Here is an 18256-nt window from a genome sequence, read left to right on the forward strand (position 1 = left end):
GCAACCAGACCGGGAAAAAAAAAAAAAGGAGAGACAGGGGGAAAAAAATATGTTTTCAACAGAGCAGATCAGTCCCCCAGGACTCATCCTTTTGAGCGACCAAGAAATAGCCAATCTATCAGATGCGCAGTTCAAAACACTGGTGATCAGAAAGCTCACGGAACTGGTTGATTTTGGACGAAATTTAGATGAAAGAATGCAGATTACCATAAAACAGATGCAGGAAGACACGCGGAGGAGAACCAATAGTGAAAGGAAGGAATATGAGTCTCAAAACAATACAGTGGACCAGAAGGAAGATAGAATCAACCAAGCAGGAAAGCATGATGAAATAAGAATTCAAAAAATTGAGGAAAAGATTAAGAGCATCCAAGACACCTTTAAACGTTCCAATATCCGAATTATAGGGGTACCAGAATTGGAAGGGGAAAAGCAACAGATTGAGCACGTATTTGAACAAATAATAAAGGAGAACTTCCCCAATCTGGCAAAGGGAACAGTCTTCCAAGAAATCCAAGAAGCTCAGAGAGCCCCAAAGAAGTTGGACCCAAGAAGAAACACACCAAGGCACATCATAATTATATTAGCCAAGGTAAAAATGAAGGAGAGAATCCTAGAAGCAGCAAGAGGTAAGGGGACAGTCACCTACAAAGGAGTTCCCATCAGACTGTCAGCTGATTTCTCCAAAGAGACCTTACAGGCAAGAAGGAGCTGGAAAGAAATATTCCAAGTTATGAAAGACAAGGACCTACATCCCAGATTGCTCTATCCAGCAAAGCTCTCATTTAGAATGGAAGGGCAGATAAAGTGCTTCTCAGATAAGGTCAAGTTAAAGGAGTTCATCATCACCAAGCCCTTATTTTATGAAATGCTACAGGGACTTATCTAAGAAAAGAAGATAAAGAAAAGACATGTATAGTAAAAGGAGAGCAAACTCACAAATATTAACAACCACACCTAAAGCAAAACCAAAAGAAACTAAGTAAACAATTAGAATAGGAACAGAACCACAGAAATGGAGGGCACATGGAGGGTTAGCAGCAGGCGGGTGGGAGGAGGAGAGAGGGGGAAAAGGTATAGAGAATAAGTAGCATAGAATGTAGGTTGAAAATAGATAGGGGGAGGCAAGAATAGTACGGGAAATGTAGAAACTAAAGAACTCATAAGTATGACACATGGACATGAACTAAAGGGGGAAATGTGGGTGGGAGGGGGGTACAGGGTGGAGGGGAGAGAAGGGGGGAAATGGGACAACTGTAATAGCATAATCAATAAAATATATTAAAAAAATAATTCTTCTTCACCCTTACATTGAGAGTATGTGGAAGTCTCCTATAAGACTTCTCATGTTGGGCAAGCCCTAGTCATTATCGCCTTCTTCCCTCATCTCTTAGAATAATCAAAGTAGAAGTTCAGTCTCCCAGGGTCTGGTAAAATCCTCAGGGCAAAATTTGGCTTTGTCACTGAAGAATTCCTGCTGTCATTTCCATTTCGGCTATGGATTCTTTAAAATATTATCAGGAACAACTAGAAAGGACACATGGACAAAACCAAGAGGGGGTGGAAGCAGGGGAGGGATGTGGGTTTGGCTGGGGTGGGGGGGAATGCAGACAACTGTAACTGAACAACAATAAAATAAGTAAAAAATACTATGCACCAGAAAGAAAGGAGTTCCTACCCTTTGGGACAGCATGGATGGAACTGGAGGGCATATGCTAAGTGAAATAAACTGGGTGGTGAGAGACAAATACCACATGATTTCACCTTTAACTGGAACATAATCAACAAAAGAAAACAAGCAAACCAAACAGAACCAGAAACATTGAAATTAAGAACTATCTGACAGTAACCAGAGGGGAGGTGGGAGGGAATGAAGGGGGGGGAGGGTTTTCAGGAACAACTATAAAGGACACATGGGCAAAACCAAGGGGGTTGGAATCAGGGGAGGGTGGTAGGGATGGCGGGGGTGGGGAGTGGTGTGGGGTAAATGCAGACAACTGTAATTGAACAACAATAAAATAATTTAAAAAAGAAAAATATTATTTTTATATTTTGTTTTGCATTTTAATTGTTTTATTGGGAAGGTCATTTAGGGTATCTAGCAAGACATACTGCTAGAAATAGAAGTCTCCATCCAACTTCTAAAATAACAATCCTTCCCTCTTGTCACGTATTTAACTCAGATATTAATAATTCCTTCTTTGTTTTTCCTTTTAAAAGTCTTTATTTATTTATTTTTAGACAGGGGAAGGGAGGGAGAAAGAGGAGAGAAGCATCAATGTGTTGTTGCCTCTTTACACCCTCCAGTGGGGACCCAGCCCAAAACCCAGGCATGGGCTCTGACTGGGATTCAAACCAGTGACCCCTTGCTGTGCAGACTAGCACTCAATTCACTGAGCCACGCCAGCCAGGGCCCTTCTCTCCTTTTCTTATAGTGTTCCTCTGAGTCTCCCATGAGATGGTGGATATCAAAGTGTTGTAAGATATAATGCTCTATGTAAATGGCAGTGAGTCACTATTATAATGAACTGTAAGCCAAATTAGTGGTTTGGGATTAGGGGAAAGAGAATCAAAATTTAAAAGAGAGAGAGCTTATTTCCAATTGAGGCAATAAGGGAAAAACATCCTGGAGTTTGTGTTTGAGTTGTGTCCTAAAGGGTTGGAAGAATTTGCCTAGGCAGAAATGGAGGGCATTTCCTATGAAGGTTACCACATAAACAAGGGGTAATAGAATGTATTTCCTTGTTTTGAAAGGGAGGCCTTTGACCTGATCTCTTTTCCATTAGTATTTATCCAGTAGCATATGCTGGTTCCTGAGCTACAGAATTAATAAAGTCCATACTATCCCTATCTTAGATATTCCCCAAGCAGCCATAATTGTCCACAATTATTCTGGATAAGAGATACATCTACCGGGATCTTTGGCCCATATCAAAATTGTCCAGGTACAGAATGGCCCAAGAAGCATTAGTAGAAATATATACTCCTATAGAGATTAAGAGGTGTGCATGAATGGTAGGTGAGATGGCACACTTTTGGTTGGAGGCTGTTGTGGAACAACAAGCAATGAAATATTGGGTGTATTGTCAAGGAGGCTGGTGTTTCAACATTTTGAAGTAGAGCAAATTTTATCATTAGTCTTTCTTTTATGATACAGATTCTAAATTTTAGGAATAAGATCACTATAGATTAGAGTGAGATAAAGCTGGAAATTTGCAGATTGACAAAATTCTTGTTTTAGGAAAAAGTTTCACAGAATCTAAAAAGACATGTTAGAATAAGAAGAAACTAGCCCAGCTAATATCTCTCTTGCTCTATAAGTGGGAAGATTGAGGCCCAGAAAGGAGGAGGGACCTGTAAGTTAGTGGCAGAAACCTGGTATCCTGATTCCTTATCCAATGCTCTTTTCCCTGCCTGCCTTTATGGACAAATACGATCATAAGTTCTCTGAACATCTGGTGAACTGCTGTACTCCAGGTACCTCTAACCAGAGACAGGAAAAGAAAGCAAGATTTGGCAAGACCTGGTAAGACTGTATTGCTGGAGAAGACCATTTTCTTTTCTTCCAACATGACTTCTCTAAAATTTGGGGAGGAAGTGGCTGCTCTGTGGAAACCATTGGCTCATGTAAACCCGACATTACTGTTACTCTTGGAGTACGTGGTTGTGAAGACAATTGCATTATGACACAGTTCCTTCTTTATTACTATTTCTAATGTTGTCTATTTTTGAGTTTCTTGGGCCTCTTTGTAAAAACTCAACCAGCTTTTCAGAAAAAGAATATATAGTGCAGTGATCAACACTGTAGGCTTTGACAACCAACATACTTTAGTTTGAATTCAAGCTTCATTACTTAGAAGTAATCTTGAATGGGAGCCAAAAATAATGTTGAGTGAGAGCCTTAGTTTCTTTATCTATATAATGGGAGTAACTGTGCTCAAATCATAAGGTTGATATGAAGATTATATAAGACACAATATAAAGAGCTTATCTTTAGCATATCCTGGCACATAGTAAATGCTCAATATGTTTATTATCATCACCTTATTATTATCCCCTTGATTCAGCCTCTGTGTTACACTTTACTATATTCTTATATAGTTTTAGTATGTTTTAGCATAGCTTCTATTTCCCAAAACTAATTGCATTACAGCTTTGTTAAAAAAAAAAAAAACACCCATAATTATCTCAGCTGGTATTCTGTAATCAGTTGTGAAGTATGGAGAGTAATTTATTGGTAATATCTTAAACATTGAAGTTGGTGGATAATTTTCTTAAAATTATACTAAAGGAGGTGCAAATTTTTCCTTTCAATACTGTCAGTCTCACTTGTATTCGTATTTGCTTACTTAAGTGGGAGAGAAAGAGGCAAAATGATAGCTGTGTATCAGGAGTTGCATATAACCCTGGAAGCCCCCTTCAAAATATGTCACACATGTGACCATTATTTTTCACACGTGACAACTGAGAATGATGGGCCTGCAGAAAAAATTCCACTTTGCAGGACAATCAAGCTTTTAACAGTGGCCCCTAGTCCAGACTCATCTTCAATTCTTTGTACCAAAGCAGAAATCATACTCTTTTCTGCCTCTTTGGCATTTATCTATGTTCTTCTTTCTGCTTTGGTTGCCTGCTCAGCTGCCTTTCCCTCCTATGCAATTTCATCTCATTGTTCAAGGCCAAAGTCTGATGCCAATGCCCTCTTCTCTAAGATGTAATACTGTCTCTTCTTCTCCAGCATTGTTTGACCTCCTGTTTTGATGAATGAATGAGGCCCCAAAACCACAGAATACCAACTTGGCTGGATTCACACAGCCTGCACTACCTCTTAAGATGACGCTACTACTCCTCTCTGGGATGTCCTGTTTTCCATCCAGGAACCCCATGCTAGTGTCAGTTCAAGGCCATGGCAAGTACAGATGGGATAGTATGCTGTCACCACAAAGACTTTTGAACACATTCCAAGAACTGCACCAGATACCAAGGTCTTTGATAGATTGGTCTAATATGAGAGGCCTGAAACTGGAAATTAGGAGATTCTGGTCTTCCCATTTAGATTTAGGGCTACTAACTATTCAGCAACAGACTTTGGGACAATTACTTTACCGTGCTGAGCCTCAGTTTTCCTGTCTTCATAATGAGCTTGATCCCTGACCTGCCAGCCTTTTCAGGATGTTATGAAGTTTAGATGAGATCATGTGTTCCAGAAATTGAAATGCTGGCAATGATTTCTATGGCTCCACATTTACTTTGAGATAAAGGCCAAAGTCTGCTGTGTGACACATAGGCCCCCTCAGTGGCTTTGCTTGTGCCTCCTTCTCCACCCTCCTGTCTCACAGCCATAGTCTTCTTTAAACATTTCTTTCAGACTAAAGTATTTATAGTTTTCTTTACAAGGTTGCTGTCTCTTGTCTAAAAATGAATGCCTTTCCCCCCACCTCAGCTTCATCTTCATTCAACTTGGATCACAGCTTAGAGTTGTCTAAGAAGCTTTCCTTGATCTTTCCACTAGACTGCCCTAGGCATCCTTCTTCTGCACTCCAACAAAAGGTTGAACTTCCTTTACCATAGCACCCATTGCATTATATTACAATTGTCTGTCTCTGTCTCTTCCACTAGACTGGAAGTTCCATGAGGACAGTGACTATGTCTGTTTTGTATATGTGTAGGATACATAGTGGTTACAGAAACAGTTATTGAATAGAAGAAAGAACAAATAAATGAGGGGATGATTGGATATTGTGCCCATGTGAGGAGTCCCTGCAACTTTTTGAAGTGGAGGCATCCTCCTACAAGATTAGTTCATTCTTGGCATTACCCATTCTTGACATTTTATATAAGCATCAAAAGGGCTTGCTTCCTTTAGCAACAAGTGTCACTGCCCAATTGGCAGGGAATGTGCCTCTCAGAGCATCTGCCTGCTCTGCTGGCCTGTTTTCTGGTCTGAGATTTGAAGTGACCCAATGGGTATTGGGGGGATGTTTGCATAGAGTCTCACTTAAATCAGCTTATTTGGTATAGCCTTGCTGGTTGGCAGCCATACCAAATTCCCCAAATAGCCTTCTCCTTGCCTAAAGCACCCTGGGAAAGAAGTTGAGGGAAGAAGGAAGGTTGTGGCTTGAAAAAAATAAAACAAAACAATGGAGGCAGGAGAATCTGAGGATTTGAATCATTTGCATCTGCCCATTAACTAAAAAAATAAAGTTTTCATGCTTCAGTGTGTTTTTTAAATGTTTCTCACTGTTTCTGTAATCCCTACTCTGTTTCCTATAGTAATTCTTTCCTTCTCCCAGCCTTTCTTTGAAGTGTCATGCGAAGAACCTCTGGAACTGTGTGGTAGGTGAAGTAGGTGCTGTGTTAGAAGTAGAGATCCTTGGGCTGTATATGTAGAAACCACAGATGAGAAGTGGTCTCTCACCAGGGGTCTGGGCCAGTTTGCAAGTGGATGGTAGAGGTTCTCATGTGCTCTGCCACCATAGCATACTACCTGCAGGCACATAAAGGGGCCATGACCTGAATGTTCTAGGGCTAGACCCTTACCATGGGTCCTAATTTATAACATTCAACAAATTTTTTGGCCTTGCTTCCTCATGTGAAGAATAAAAAATTTGGCTAGATGCTAAGGTCCCTTCTAGTTCCAAAGGCAGCAAAAGTAAATCAAAGGTTACCCCAGTATTGTTTGAGGGATGGCTGTGATAGGTTGAAATCCTGGACTAGCTTGGCCTAACATATTTAATAGACTGTAAACTCACTGTGCTTTAAGCATGGACTGTGCTTTAACTCTTATTTATCTCCTTTATTTCTGACATTATTTAAACAAACAAATTATTTCACTTTTGAGCCTTTTCTCCATCCATCAAGAGGTTCTCATCAATAGATGATAGGATCTATTATACAGAACTCAATTGTTGTTTTGACCACATAGATGTTTAGTAAATGTTTGTTGAGTACAAACATGTGGATTTTAGTTTCAAAACTATATGTTCTAGGGATAACAAGTGGCCCTTTCCTTTTCTTTTAATGTCATGATTAAGAAAGGTGTTGCTGTTTGTAATAACCATGGTGTCCATATTGAAAGGAGTTTTCCATCTCATCTAGTCCTATTCCATACCTTCAGACACACTCATTTCATAAATGAGAAAAAACTAAGGTCCAGAAAAGGAAAGCAAGCTTCCCAGCAACATATCAGCAGGTCAGAATCATAGTTATTCACTAGCTCACATATAGGACTCCTGATTCCAGGCTCTTTTTAATCCACTAGGTGTCCTTGTCTCTCTGACCTGTATGCTTTGCTACTCTTTTGGAAATCTACAGTGGATGCTAACTATGTTTTCAATTTAGGCAGGGGCTGAGTTGTAAATGAAACCAAGTGGGGTTGCTATTTGGTCACTGTCAGTAGATCCAACAGAAGAGAATCTAAACAATGATAGTCAGAGGGGTTCCTCAGGAGGGAGGCTCTACTTACACACACACACACACACACACACACTCTCTCTCTCTCTCTCTCTCTCTCTCTCTCTCTGTGTCTTTTACTTAGACACACACAAACACATATGCCAACAATCTCATTTTCTTCTGTCCATTAAGCACTGTTCTCAGGAAATTTTGAGAAATCCATAGACTCTGAGGTGGTCAGTGACGAACATGGCCCAATAAGGGATCCCTCTTAGGGATTCTAGCATTTAAACACAGGGCAGAGCCAGAGAAATAAGCCCACCAGCTGGGTCACATACACTCTTAACCCAGCCCAGCAGAGAGACACTGTGACAACCTCTATTACAAGTGAGCACATTGAGGCATAAAGAGCTTTCATATTATTCTTTAACATATCTGTTCCACCTAATTGATGGCTTATATATTGAGTCCAGAAATTCATTTTGGGATCTCATAGGTGTTCACACTGAGATAAGACAGGAAAGGACCTTGCTTGAACTTTTGAAAACCCCCCCAAAAAATTCTGTCTCAAATTTTATCTAGTGGTCAAGGATGACATGGCTCCTGAAAAAGAGTGAAGATGTAAACATGCCTGGGCAGTGAAGCCTGCACCCATTTTATGCTCCCAGATAGATGACAATTAGGATGAACAGCTGGGTTTTGTGTGGTTTATTTCCTGGTTGGCAAGCTCAGGGTTTTTGGTGAGAGGTTGTAATGGACCATTTGTATCCATCAGTACTTTCTAGCTCAGACCCTTTGATAGTTCATTGTCCTAGGTCAACCTATGCTAAGGCCAACACAGGTCAAATTTATAACATGTGCAAAGATAATTTTTTACAAAGTGGATATGAAAATCAAAGTAGTGTAAAAGGTAACTGGGCATGATACTAATTCTTAACTTCAATAAAGACAGCCAATAAAAACAGCTAATTAAAAGAACTCTGATGATGTTCATCTGAAATTTTAGATTGTTTTATGTTTTAACAAATTAACGATAGTGATAAGAGGACATTACCAGCTTTTCTAGAGTCTTTTTGTTAACAATAACTTGAGCCTGTAGCCACAACAGGGGCTGTAGCCAAGTTTTAGCTGGCAGACGAGCAAGCCAGTATTTTACACAATAGATGACATTTCTGAAAACAGAGACAGAGACAAAACCAGAGTCACACATGTATTCCAACAAACAAGTTTCTGCCATTTTAATTATATTCAGAGCAACAAAAGATTCCACGATTACAAAAAGAGAACAGAACACTAACGCTTGGGGCTGGTCCTCCTGCCCAGTGGAGGCCAAGTGCTGCTGTGAGAACTGAAGCTCCATTGAAACAAGTTTCAAGCAAAATTAATGTTTCCTTGGAAAAATCTGTATATGATGCCTTTTCTCTCTTTTTATTTTTTTCTCAATATCAAAATTAATTCTTACATCTGGTTACATAATCTGCTTCTTCCTGCTGCTCATATTAATCTCAAGGACAGGGGAAGAATGTCATGCCTGAGGCACTCCCTAATCAATGTTCCAGTCTAGGAGAAAGCAGAAGGGTGTTAATGAGTGCTGAAGGGACTCTTTTTTTTTAGCTTGGGCCATCCCAATGGTGACTGCTCTCAGCACCTGAATGGCTTGTGAGATAGGACAACCCCACAGGCACCTCACTGCTGGATAGTTAGCAGCAAGGGCTAAGGTTGAGAGAGACTGCAGGTTTGCCCTTTCTGCCGGGCAGGAAACACAGTCCCAAAGTAGGAAGCATCTGGGAGAGAGGGCACCACCTGAGAAGCAGCAACATTCCAGAATTTTCTTTTCTGTAGGGTCTGTGTGTATTCCGGTCTTTGGTCACCAATGTAACCTGCAGCTATATCACAGCCATTTAAGTAGTGCATGTGGAAACTATTTTAGGCCACATGGGCCATTCAGTCCACAGCCTCTCATTTAATTACATAAAAGGCTAAGAGACAAGTGGGATAAGGAATGGAACTGCACCCTTGCTATAAGAATGGGGGCTGGAAACCAATCAAGACATACTACTTAGTTTCTGGCCAAACCAAATGGGGATAAATTAAAGCTGAGTCAAAGGGTCTTTTCCTTTTAAGACTCCACCTGCTCAATTCAAATACTTACCATTCACTTTGGTGTGTGGGAACATTTCAAATGTTTTGTTACTTCAGCTGAAGTGTCTGAAGAGGGGTGAATAATGTGGATTTTTTCTGCTTTCACCTAGAAATGGTTAAGCGTTGGGAGCCTCTGAGCAACGGACCCCAGTGTCAATCTCTGAACTGAAGAAAAACACCCCTACCTGTGGGCAGAGACAGACCTGTACCTACAGCAATATTACTTCTAGTCCACTGTCAACTTTTTAACAGAGAAAAACAGATTTTCATTGTCAAAATCTTTACAGAACATACCCAAACCATAATCAAAGCATATAGACACCCAGTAGCAAGAGCACCTCAATCGCAGGTGAGTAAATTATGGGAAAGATGGAGCACTTGCTCCAGGTTCCCAAGTGCAGTAAACTGCCCTTTTCTCACAAAGATGGTGAAGAACAAAGAATGTCCTTCTGTCTTCCAACTGCTCAAGTCCCATTAGGGGGCCACTGGCTAATCATTTTGGTGGGCCTTTGGCTTCAACTCTGGGCTTTTCTTATAGTAAATCCCAGTCAGATCCAATAAGTTTTCACCACCCTTTAAACATTCACTAGTCTCAGGCTAGTAAAGTGCAATACATCATGTACCCTACCATTCCTTCCACTCCTGTTCCTTTACAAGGCCTGTGGGTCAGGCCCCAATAGGGACAGAGATCTGTTAGTTATCTGATCAACCAAGGTGTCTTTTACATTTTGAGAGCTTACAAAATGTAACTGCAGCCTGTCTCACAAGTACATGGTATCATTTGTGACCTGCAATGAAATATAAAGGTGCAGAGAAAGGTAAAGCTATCAGAACACATAATATCTATGTACATAATTCAATTTTGAAACATGGATACAAATACTCATTTACAATATATTTCAACTGTCTGCCTTAAACCACAGAGAACTTTTTGTGTCAACTTTTTGTGTCTTCCAAAGTGGGCAGAAATGAAGATTTCTGCCTGCTGTCTTTCGAATGCAAAATCTAGTCTTTTAATGCTCCCTTTTTCAGCAAGGTATTCACGTGTTCAAATAAGCGAACATGGGCACTAGCAAACACAGTGGCCAAGACAGCTCCATTTCCAACCATGCAATGATGGAGCTTTAAAAATCTGTTCAACAACTACTGGAGAAAAGGAAAGCTAGTTCTGCTTATAAAATCACTTAGTGAAGGACCCATAATCTTATTTTTTTAAAAAAAAAATTCTCTTTCTCTCTTCTAAACATGTATATTGTGGGGAGGGGGAGTCCCACAGATCTCTTATAAGTCAGTCACCAGCCAAGTCCTTTAGTCTGTCTTTGGATAGCTTACCAAAGAGGCACTAATGTTTAATCCCTCCCTGCCCTTAAAAATTTTTGTATCTTAGCAGATACAATGTAATCTTTGGTTACATAATGTGATGCTCTCATCTCTTTGTCTTTTTTTTAAACATCTTTCGAAGATTTTCAAAGAGATTAGTGATGAGAACAGAACTGCCTATAAAAGGCAGCAGGGGTAGAAAGTTCCTTTAACAAGAAATTGCACATGCAAAATGGCTTATTTCGACTTTAACTTTGGGATTCGATCCTGTGCTTTAGCATTTCTGATTCCCATGACTCCCTAAAGGGGGTCAAGCATGAAGGCCACTCCTTTGGCCCAGTGCCTTTTCATCTGTACGACTGGCACAGGATAATTAGTAGTCAACCTCTTGCTTTCCCAGGGCCATGCAGGAAACATGCAGGAATAGCTACTGAGTTGTCTGGAGAGAATCTTATAAAGTGCTACTGTGGCACAAGTTTAGGAAGGGGTAAAGGGAGTAGCTTGGGCTTTTGTGCCCGGCCAAATATCAAGGGAGAAAACAAGGCAAGGCCAGGTCTGTGCTATGCCTAATGAATCAAACAGAAGCTACTTGAAGCTCTAAGTTAGGTCATTTGTGTAATGTCAGTATCATGTGGATGGTGGAACTACTTTCTCTTAAAGTACAAATAGAATTCTTATATATATATATATATATATATATATATATATATATATATATGCATTTAGAAATAAAGTGTGGACAGAGAGAGACTCCAGTATCAGCACACTATTTCTCAACCCTCAGAAACTATCCAAAGGACAGAGAGACAGAGTTAAACTGTTTTTTTTTTCATTTTTAGTGCCAGTGAACATATATAAAATATGTTACTGATTTTCTTTTTCAGAGATATGACAGAATCCTTCAAAAAATCCCTTTCTCATTAAAAAAATAATAAGCTTTACAAGAACAACAGCACTGTCTGTGGCATAGAGAAGCTATGGAAAAGAATCCAATCCCCATTTCAGCTCGGAGGCCAGGCCTGGGCAAGCTGCCCAATGAACAAGAGCTGAAACTGCCACACAAATCTTTTCTTTGACCACAGTGTTTGTGACTCTGGCAGCTGTCTGTTGTCCACACAGATAGGGTGTTTTCCCTAGTGTTCTTGTTTTTTCCTCTCTTCCTCACTCTCCATCCCCAGTGAGCACTGAAAATCTCTTTGGAGATAGCCACTGTGATATGTCTGGTGAGTCATCTTCATTTTCCAGCTCACCAGGTGAGTGGATCTGGGTGTCAAATCCTTCACAGGTGAGCACAGTATACCAACCATGTCAACTCTGTTTGTAGAGCAGAGTACATACAACATGAGACTTCTGTCACTTAGCTTGCCTGGAACATAAATGACCAAAAACAAAACAAAACAAAACAAAACAAAAAAACAAACCCTTCTTTCATCTGTGGGAGAATAAAGCCAAGCTAAAATATTTCCTCTCATAGAATCCCCAGTGCAAAAACAGTAGGCTTAAAGCCTTGCTTAGGCTGTTTTTCCCTAGTCTTGCCATTTGGAAATTTGGAGTAATCCAGTTGTTGCTGTTTTTAATTACACTGATTTTTCACTTTCACAAGTAAAAACATATATATGTATGTGTGTATTTATAAGGACAAGAGTCATAATTGAGAAATTTCTAAAGATGAAAAATTTGATAGTGAGAGAAATGGATAGGATGGCCTCTAGTCTTTATAAGGAGAAGTATTAGAATGATATCATCAAATCCATGTACCACAAAAGATTAAAATCATTTCAAAACAGATGTAAAGGAATTATTAAAATGTAACCTAGTTTAACTGAAAAAAGTGGTATTTTTTTTCTGTTTAAAATAGCTAAAAGTGATCCTGTGAGCTTATATAAGTCAAATGGTGCCATAACAAAGAAAACCATAATTTGTCTATCTTATGCCAGAAAGAGAACCTGTCAGCTTTAGTTTTTATCCAGCAGTCAGGGATTGGTATATCACCCATCTTAGGTTCCCCTCTCCCTTGTTATTTAAAGAAGCTGTTTTGCAAGTTCTTTTGGCTATTAATATCAACACAGAAATCAGGGGAGGAAACCCATGTAGATCGTATCATATCACTCAGAAAGTATCTCCTCAACAAGTAAAGTGAACCAACTGAAATGGGCAGTTTGTTGACTGCCTCCTAATTTCTTGAGTTTAGCTGTTGAATTTAAGAGCTAAGTTAGAAGGCAGTAGCTAAGATGAAAAAGTAGGTGAACATTCCCTCTGCACTTAGGTTTGGCGGACAAAGTCAACAGAACAGAGGTGTGCCAAAGGACTATATGAAACCAGTGTCCCAGGAACACAGCCTGAGTTCGTGGGTGGCAGCCCACTGGAGCCACATCAACCAGAACTTTCCATAGGAGGCCATGGTTCCATACTGTCAATGTTTCAGCTTTCCTCTGGCTGACAGGCAGCAACATAGGTGGAGAGTCTGAGTGAGTATGGCCAAAGTCAGAGCCCAGAATCAGCAGCAGAGGAGGAGGATGAGTAAACTCACCAGATGGCACCCATCTGGCTTTGAACTTTGCCTCTGAAGACTTTAATTTAGTAGTGAGTTTCCTCTTGGTTTCTTCTCTCTTCTTCCCATGACTTCTGCAAGTGGATATGCTGGGTGGCAAGGAGAGCACTTACAGGGTTTCTGGTTCTAGTGCCTTCATTCTTCCCAGCCTGGTAGTTGAACTTTCTCTTTAACCCTAATCTGGGTAGCCATGTTAGCTGTTCTGAAGGAGAAGGTGGGCATTTATCCACTTGGTGGGGAAGTACCATCTTTAGGGGACAAGGGCAAGTCGCCCAACTTGTCCAATCCTGTTGACACCTTCTTTCCAGTTTGTCTAAGGGCTCCAGAGAAGATCTGATAGTTGATAAGAGATATTTGATTGGAAGTCTTTGAGTCTATTTGCATCTAGGGATAAATGTTAAGTCTGCTTGTTTGCTAGCCTTCTTGGTGGTGAAGGCTCTTAGCAGAGAGTCTATGTGAACATGCCTAGAAAAGTACACAGGCTTCACCACTGTGGCTGGTGAAGTTCAGGCCCACAAAACACTCAAGGGAGGGTGGTGCGGAGACCTTGCAGCTACGTGGAGTCAGGTTGAAAGCATTCAGGTCTTTCAAAGGTGTAAAAAAGAGAGATCAATTCTTCAGTGTCCTAAGTGGAGAAGAGCCAAGCCACTACTTCCTTTTCCTCTGACTGCAGCCCCAAGTTCCTCCTTGGCCCATAAATGGGAAAGCACACCTGGATCTGAATGGGGCCTTCCAAAGGATAAGATCTTTCTTCTTTCTCACTGATCTAACTCTTCACTGGAAGTGGCCAAGTTTTAGGTAAAGAGAATATTTGTTCAAAGTTCTTAGAAAAGCTGTTGAAAGTTACTTTGAGGGCAAAAGCAAAGGGGGAGAGAGAGAGAGAGAGAGGGAGAGGGAGAGGGAGAGAGAGATTGGGATGGGGAGGCATTCACATGCAGACAAGTTTCAAACAAGAAGGACATTTTCAGTACAATGAATTGTACTGCAGTTGAATTTAGATGTCAGAGACCAATACTGTAGTCAAGTAGTGGTGACTTAGCTGTCTTCTTTGACTGTCTTAAATCTGTCTCTCCCCTCCCCCCAGCTCCACTCTGGGGTCATCCTGTCCTCTAATGGCAATAGCTATTGGCAGAAAATAAAGTCTTGGAGGGAGGGTTTGGGAAAAAAGCAGTGACTCTCCATGGTCTTGTAATGTTCACCTTGCTCTAGTCACTGTTAGATTTTTTGGGGGGTTGTTTTTATATTTTTATGAGGAATAATATCCTAGCAAGATTTTTGGTTTTGTTATTTTTGTGTGTGTTAGTTTTTGTTTTCCCAGATACTCTTAGCTCTCTAAACTTCCCATGGCGTTAGATGAGTAAACGTTTGTGTGGCTGGCACACAGCACAGTGTGCACTTGCAAGTATAGCACTTGCTATAAACAAGTACAACTTGACACTGGGCCACATGAGGATCATCACAGATTTAAAGAAACACAACACCATTCAAAACACAGATAAGAGCCATGGCAGGGAGCAGAGTCTCAAAGTGCCATGGGAGGGTGAGATAGGGAGGGAGAAAAAAGAAAGAAGGAAAAGAGGAAAAAAAAAAGCCTAGCAAATAGAACTCAGGAACAGGCTATACATCAATAGAGGAAATTCCCCAAGGCACAGCAGAGAAGTAGTGCAGCGTTATAACAGGCAGAAAATATCTGAAAAGGGGAGTGGGGTTGGGTGAGGAAATGGGGACTTCCAAAGCTTCACTGTGTGTGGAAATAGATGGGCTTGACTTTTCCAGAAAGGATCTTGGGCACTTGCACAGAGATGATCTCTGCCATCATTTCTGGGAAGTCCACGCTCACCATGTGAGACTTGATTAGCAGGTCAAAAGTGAACTGATGCAGCTCTCGTGCAATCTGTAGGGGGATAATAAGAGATTGAGGATACAAGAAAATAGGGTTGTTAAGGAATTGGCTTAATCAGGCTCTTACCCATACCTTTGATTTGTTCCTCTTTCCCTATCTCTGGTCATGTGTGTGTGTGCACACACATACACATGTGTACTAAATGGTCTCCAAGGAATCACTGAGGGCTCCCAAGGGATTACTTACACCACTGTAAGCTCTCTGACTCACGACTCAGTATTCCTCTTCCCCAAGGCTCAAGCTCCTGTTTGTTATCTCTCTCTCTCTCTCTCTCTCACATACACACACACACACACACACACTCACAAACAAAAACTGCTCACACACAAGAACTCACACACATGACTCAAGGAAGAGCAGGATAACACCCAGGTCTGTTTTGTCTGCTTAGAGAACTTATCTGCTCTAAGCCCTTTCCCTGAGTCCCAAATGCTCTGTTCTCAACTCCTCCACCTCTTTCACAACATCCAGCTGGGACATTGTGACCTGTGTTCCTTTCTTCTCCATTGCATTTTCTTCCTGGACCACACTCACAGCCAGAGGGTAATGGAAGCACCTCCCAACAGGTGGTGCCAGACCCTAGAAGAACATATAATCATTTGGCTCTATCAGGCAGCTCTCTCTGACAAAGCACCCTCCATCATTTGCTTACAGGCTGCACAGAATCCAGGAGCTTGGTGAGCTGGTAGAAGCGCCTTGAGCAGGATGTGGGATTTTTTCTCTTGCATGCAATGATACGATCAAGTTCCTTGATGTAGTTCATTCGAAGTTCATCAAAGAATTTTTGATTTTTCAGCCCATCCACTGGAACTGATGTGGGATGAAGACAGAATGGGGAGGGGAAGCATGCCCACAAGGAGCATTAGACAAAGCACCAAGTTTTCTGACCACACACTTGACCCCCACCCCCAGAGGGAGGGAATCATCTACTTGGTTTCCTGCAGTTGAAGTCTGAATGTCTTAGGGAAAAGGCTGGCTGGACTCAACTTGAAGGGTATCAAATAATACAATTTACTGAGCCTTTCCTTTTTCAGGTCTTCTCACCTACACATTTCTTAGGGCCTATGGTTTTATGTTATCCACAATGCAGTTCTGATTTAGACAATTAACACACATAACTTTGAATATCAAATTTTGATTTGTTTTGCCTCACAGAGGTTAACAAAGCACTCTACTTAGAAGACACATTAAAAACATCCCTTGGCTGCTAAATAAACCCTGTTTGAGTTACTTACATATACCTTCTCTTATTGGCAGAACAGGAAGTTCCTTTAGGAGGTAATCCTTTCTGCCCTACAAAAAATAGAATGTAGTCCTCATCTATTCCTATGATAAAAGGTGTGGAAAAATTTGGAGGTCTGCTGCAATCAGCCAAAAAAGCTTTGTCCCAAAGGGAGCCTCGGGGTAGATGGAAATCTAATGGAGGATGAATTTTAGCAGTGAAATTGGTCTGTAGCTAAGAAATGTATCCTTGTTAGGAAAAATGATGCTAAGGGAGAGGGGAGCAGGAAGAGTGAATGAAGAAGGGCAATGTTCAAGAGCTGATAACCCTTTAATGAAAAAAAGCAGCTCTTCTCTGAGTTCCTAAGCCCCCAGGGGCATTCCCTAACCCTCTAGGCACTTACTAATGCTGAAGAGGAGCAGTGCCTTCATGCATAGGAATTCCTGGGGGGTGATTTGGAGCCATCCAAATTCTTGAGAGAGGTGCCTCATTCGGACACACTGGCTGTACATCCGGGACTTGTGCATGCGGTACCTGAGAAACAGACACACAGAGGAAGGAGAGAAATGAGGGAAGGCTTACAACAAGCCCAGGGATCTCTGGTTGCTCTCTCTTCCCCAAGTTCTCCAAGAAGAGCTTAGTGTTTGTCTTCTGATAATTCAGTGACAAGAAAAATGTTCCCCACCTCCCAAATGTTGACATCCTGATAACTACTCATCTTCCCTGGCCAGGATATGGGTTAGCACATGGAATTTCCAGGTCTCCGTGCCCCTCCTGTTTCCTGTGACAAGGACAGGAAAGTCTAACCAAATGAACATAATGGGCCTGGCACATGGTCTCCTGGACTACATTTCTAATATCCCAGCTACAGCCAGAACCAGAACCTGCCTCCCAGGCATCCCAAATTGGAGGATTTCTAGGAGATAGGCTTTAGAAATCAACTCTTAATTTATGGACACCAGGATTCCCAAGTGACTACAGTAGTTCATCCTGTCAATTTCCTTGCCTCCTGGCTTGAATGCCATTTCTCATAGTAGAAATTTAAATATTTCTTTAAACAGTTCTAAAGAAGGAGATTCCCATTGTCTCTTCCAAATGAGTTACAATGCTTATAAAATCATCCAGGAAGTATTTCTGAATGTTCAATCTAAATGTCCCTTGCTGTGGGGCAGCCTACTCCTTCATGTATTGGCTGTTTCTTACTACAGTTTGGGAGTTACAATGTGAGCTGCTTTCATTGTGAACAGATCACTACATTATCACTTATAAATTATATAAGAAAGTGGCCAAGCCTTGGACAGATTCTCAGGGGGAGCCAACTTTCTGTCCCATGCTACTATAGCAAGTCTGTAAGAGAAGATACAATATTCTCCTGCTAGTAGGCCTTCCTGGTTTTCAGCATTTCACAAATTGTGTGTGCATGTGTGTGTGTGTGTGTGTGTGTGAGAGAGAGAGAGAGAGAGAGAGAGAGAGAGAGATTACATCTTATGGAGAAAGAAAAGGGAATTTGAAACAAAAACGTCTCAGACTGGGCCTGAAGGCAATGGTTTAACATTTTGGTTCCCAAACCACTAGCATAGTCCATAGCCTGAGCAGCCCTGACACTGGCTGAATAGAAGCTCAATGCTCTATCTCAGAGAGATCTTGGCTGGCCTGAAGAAAGAGGGAAGGGTGCAGATGGTGTAGAAAAATTCAATTCATACTGGAGCTCAACTGGAAAGAG

The 18256-nt window shown here is 41.1% G+C and overlaps 1 protein-coding gene across 1 annotated transcript in view; it reads right to left on the minus strand.

Annotated features, from left to right (window-relative positions):
- Positions 1-8606: 8606 nt before the first annotated feature.
- Positions 8607-18256, minus strand: part of AR (androgen receptor) — a 204294-nt gene continuing 194644 nt past the window's right edge. Inside the window, exons 6-8 of the mRNA XM_028523173.2 lie at positions 16937-17067; positions 15964-16121; positions 8607-15302 (exon numbers count right to left, since the gene is read on the minus strand). Coding sequence (XP_028378974.1) covers positions 15147-15302; positions 15964-16121; positions 16937-17067 — 445 coding nt within the window. The 3' untranslated portion in view covers positions 8607-15146. The remainder of the gene's footprint in view (positions 15303-15963; positions 16122-16936; positions 17068-18256) is intronic.

The sequence above is a fragment of the Phyllostomus discolor genome, chromosome X, assembly GCF_004126475.2.
Source record: "Phyllostomus discolor isolate MPI-MPIP mPhyDis1 chromosome X, mPhyDis1.pri.v3, whole genome shotgun sequence".
NCBI lineage: Eukaryota > Metazoa > Chordata > Mammalia > Chiroptera > Phyllostomidae > Phyllostomus > Phyllostomus discolor.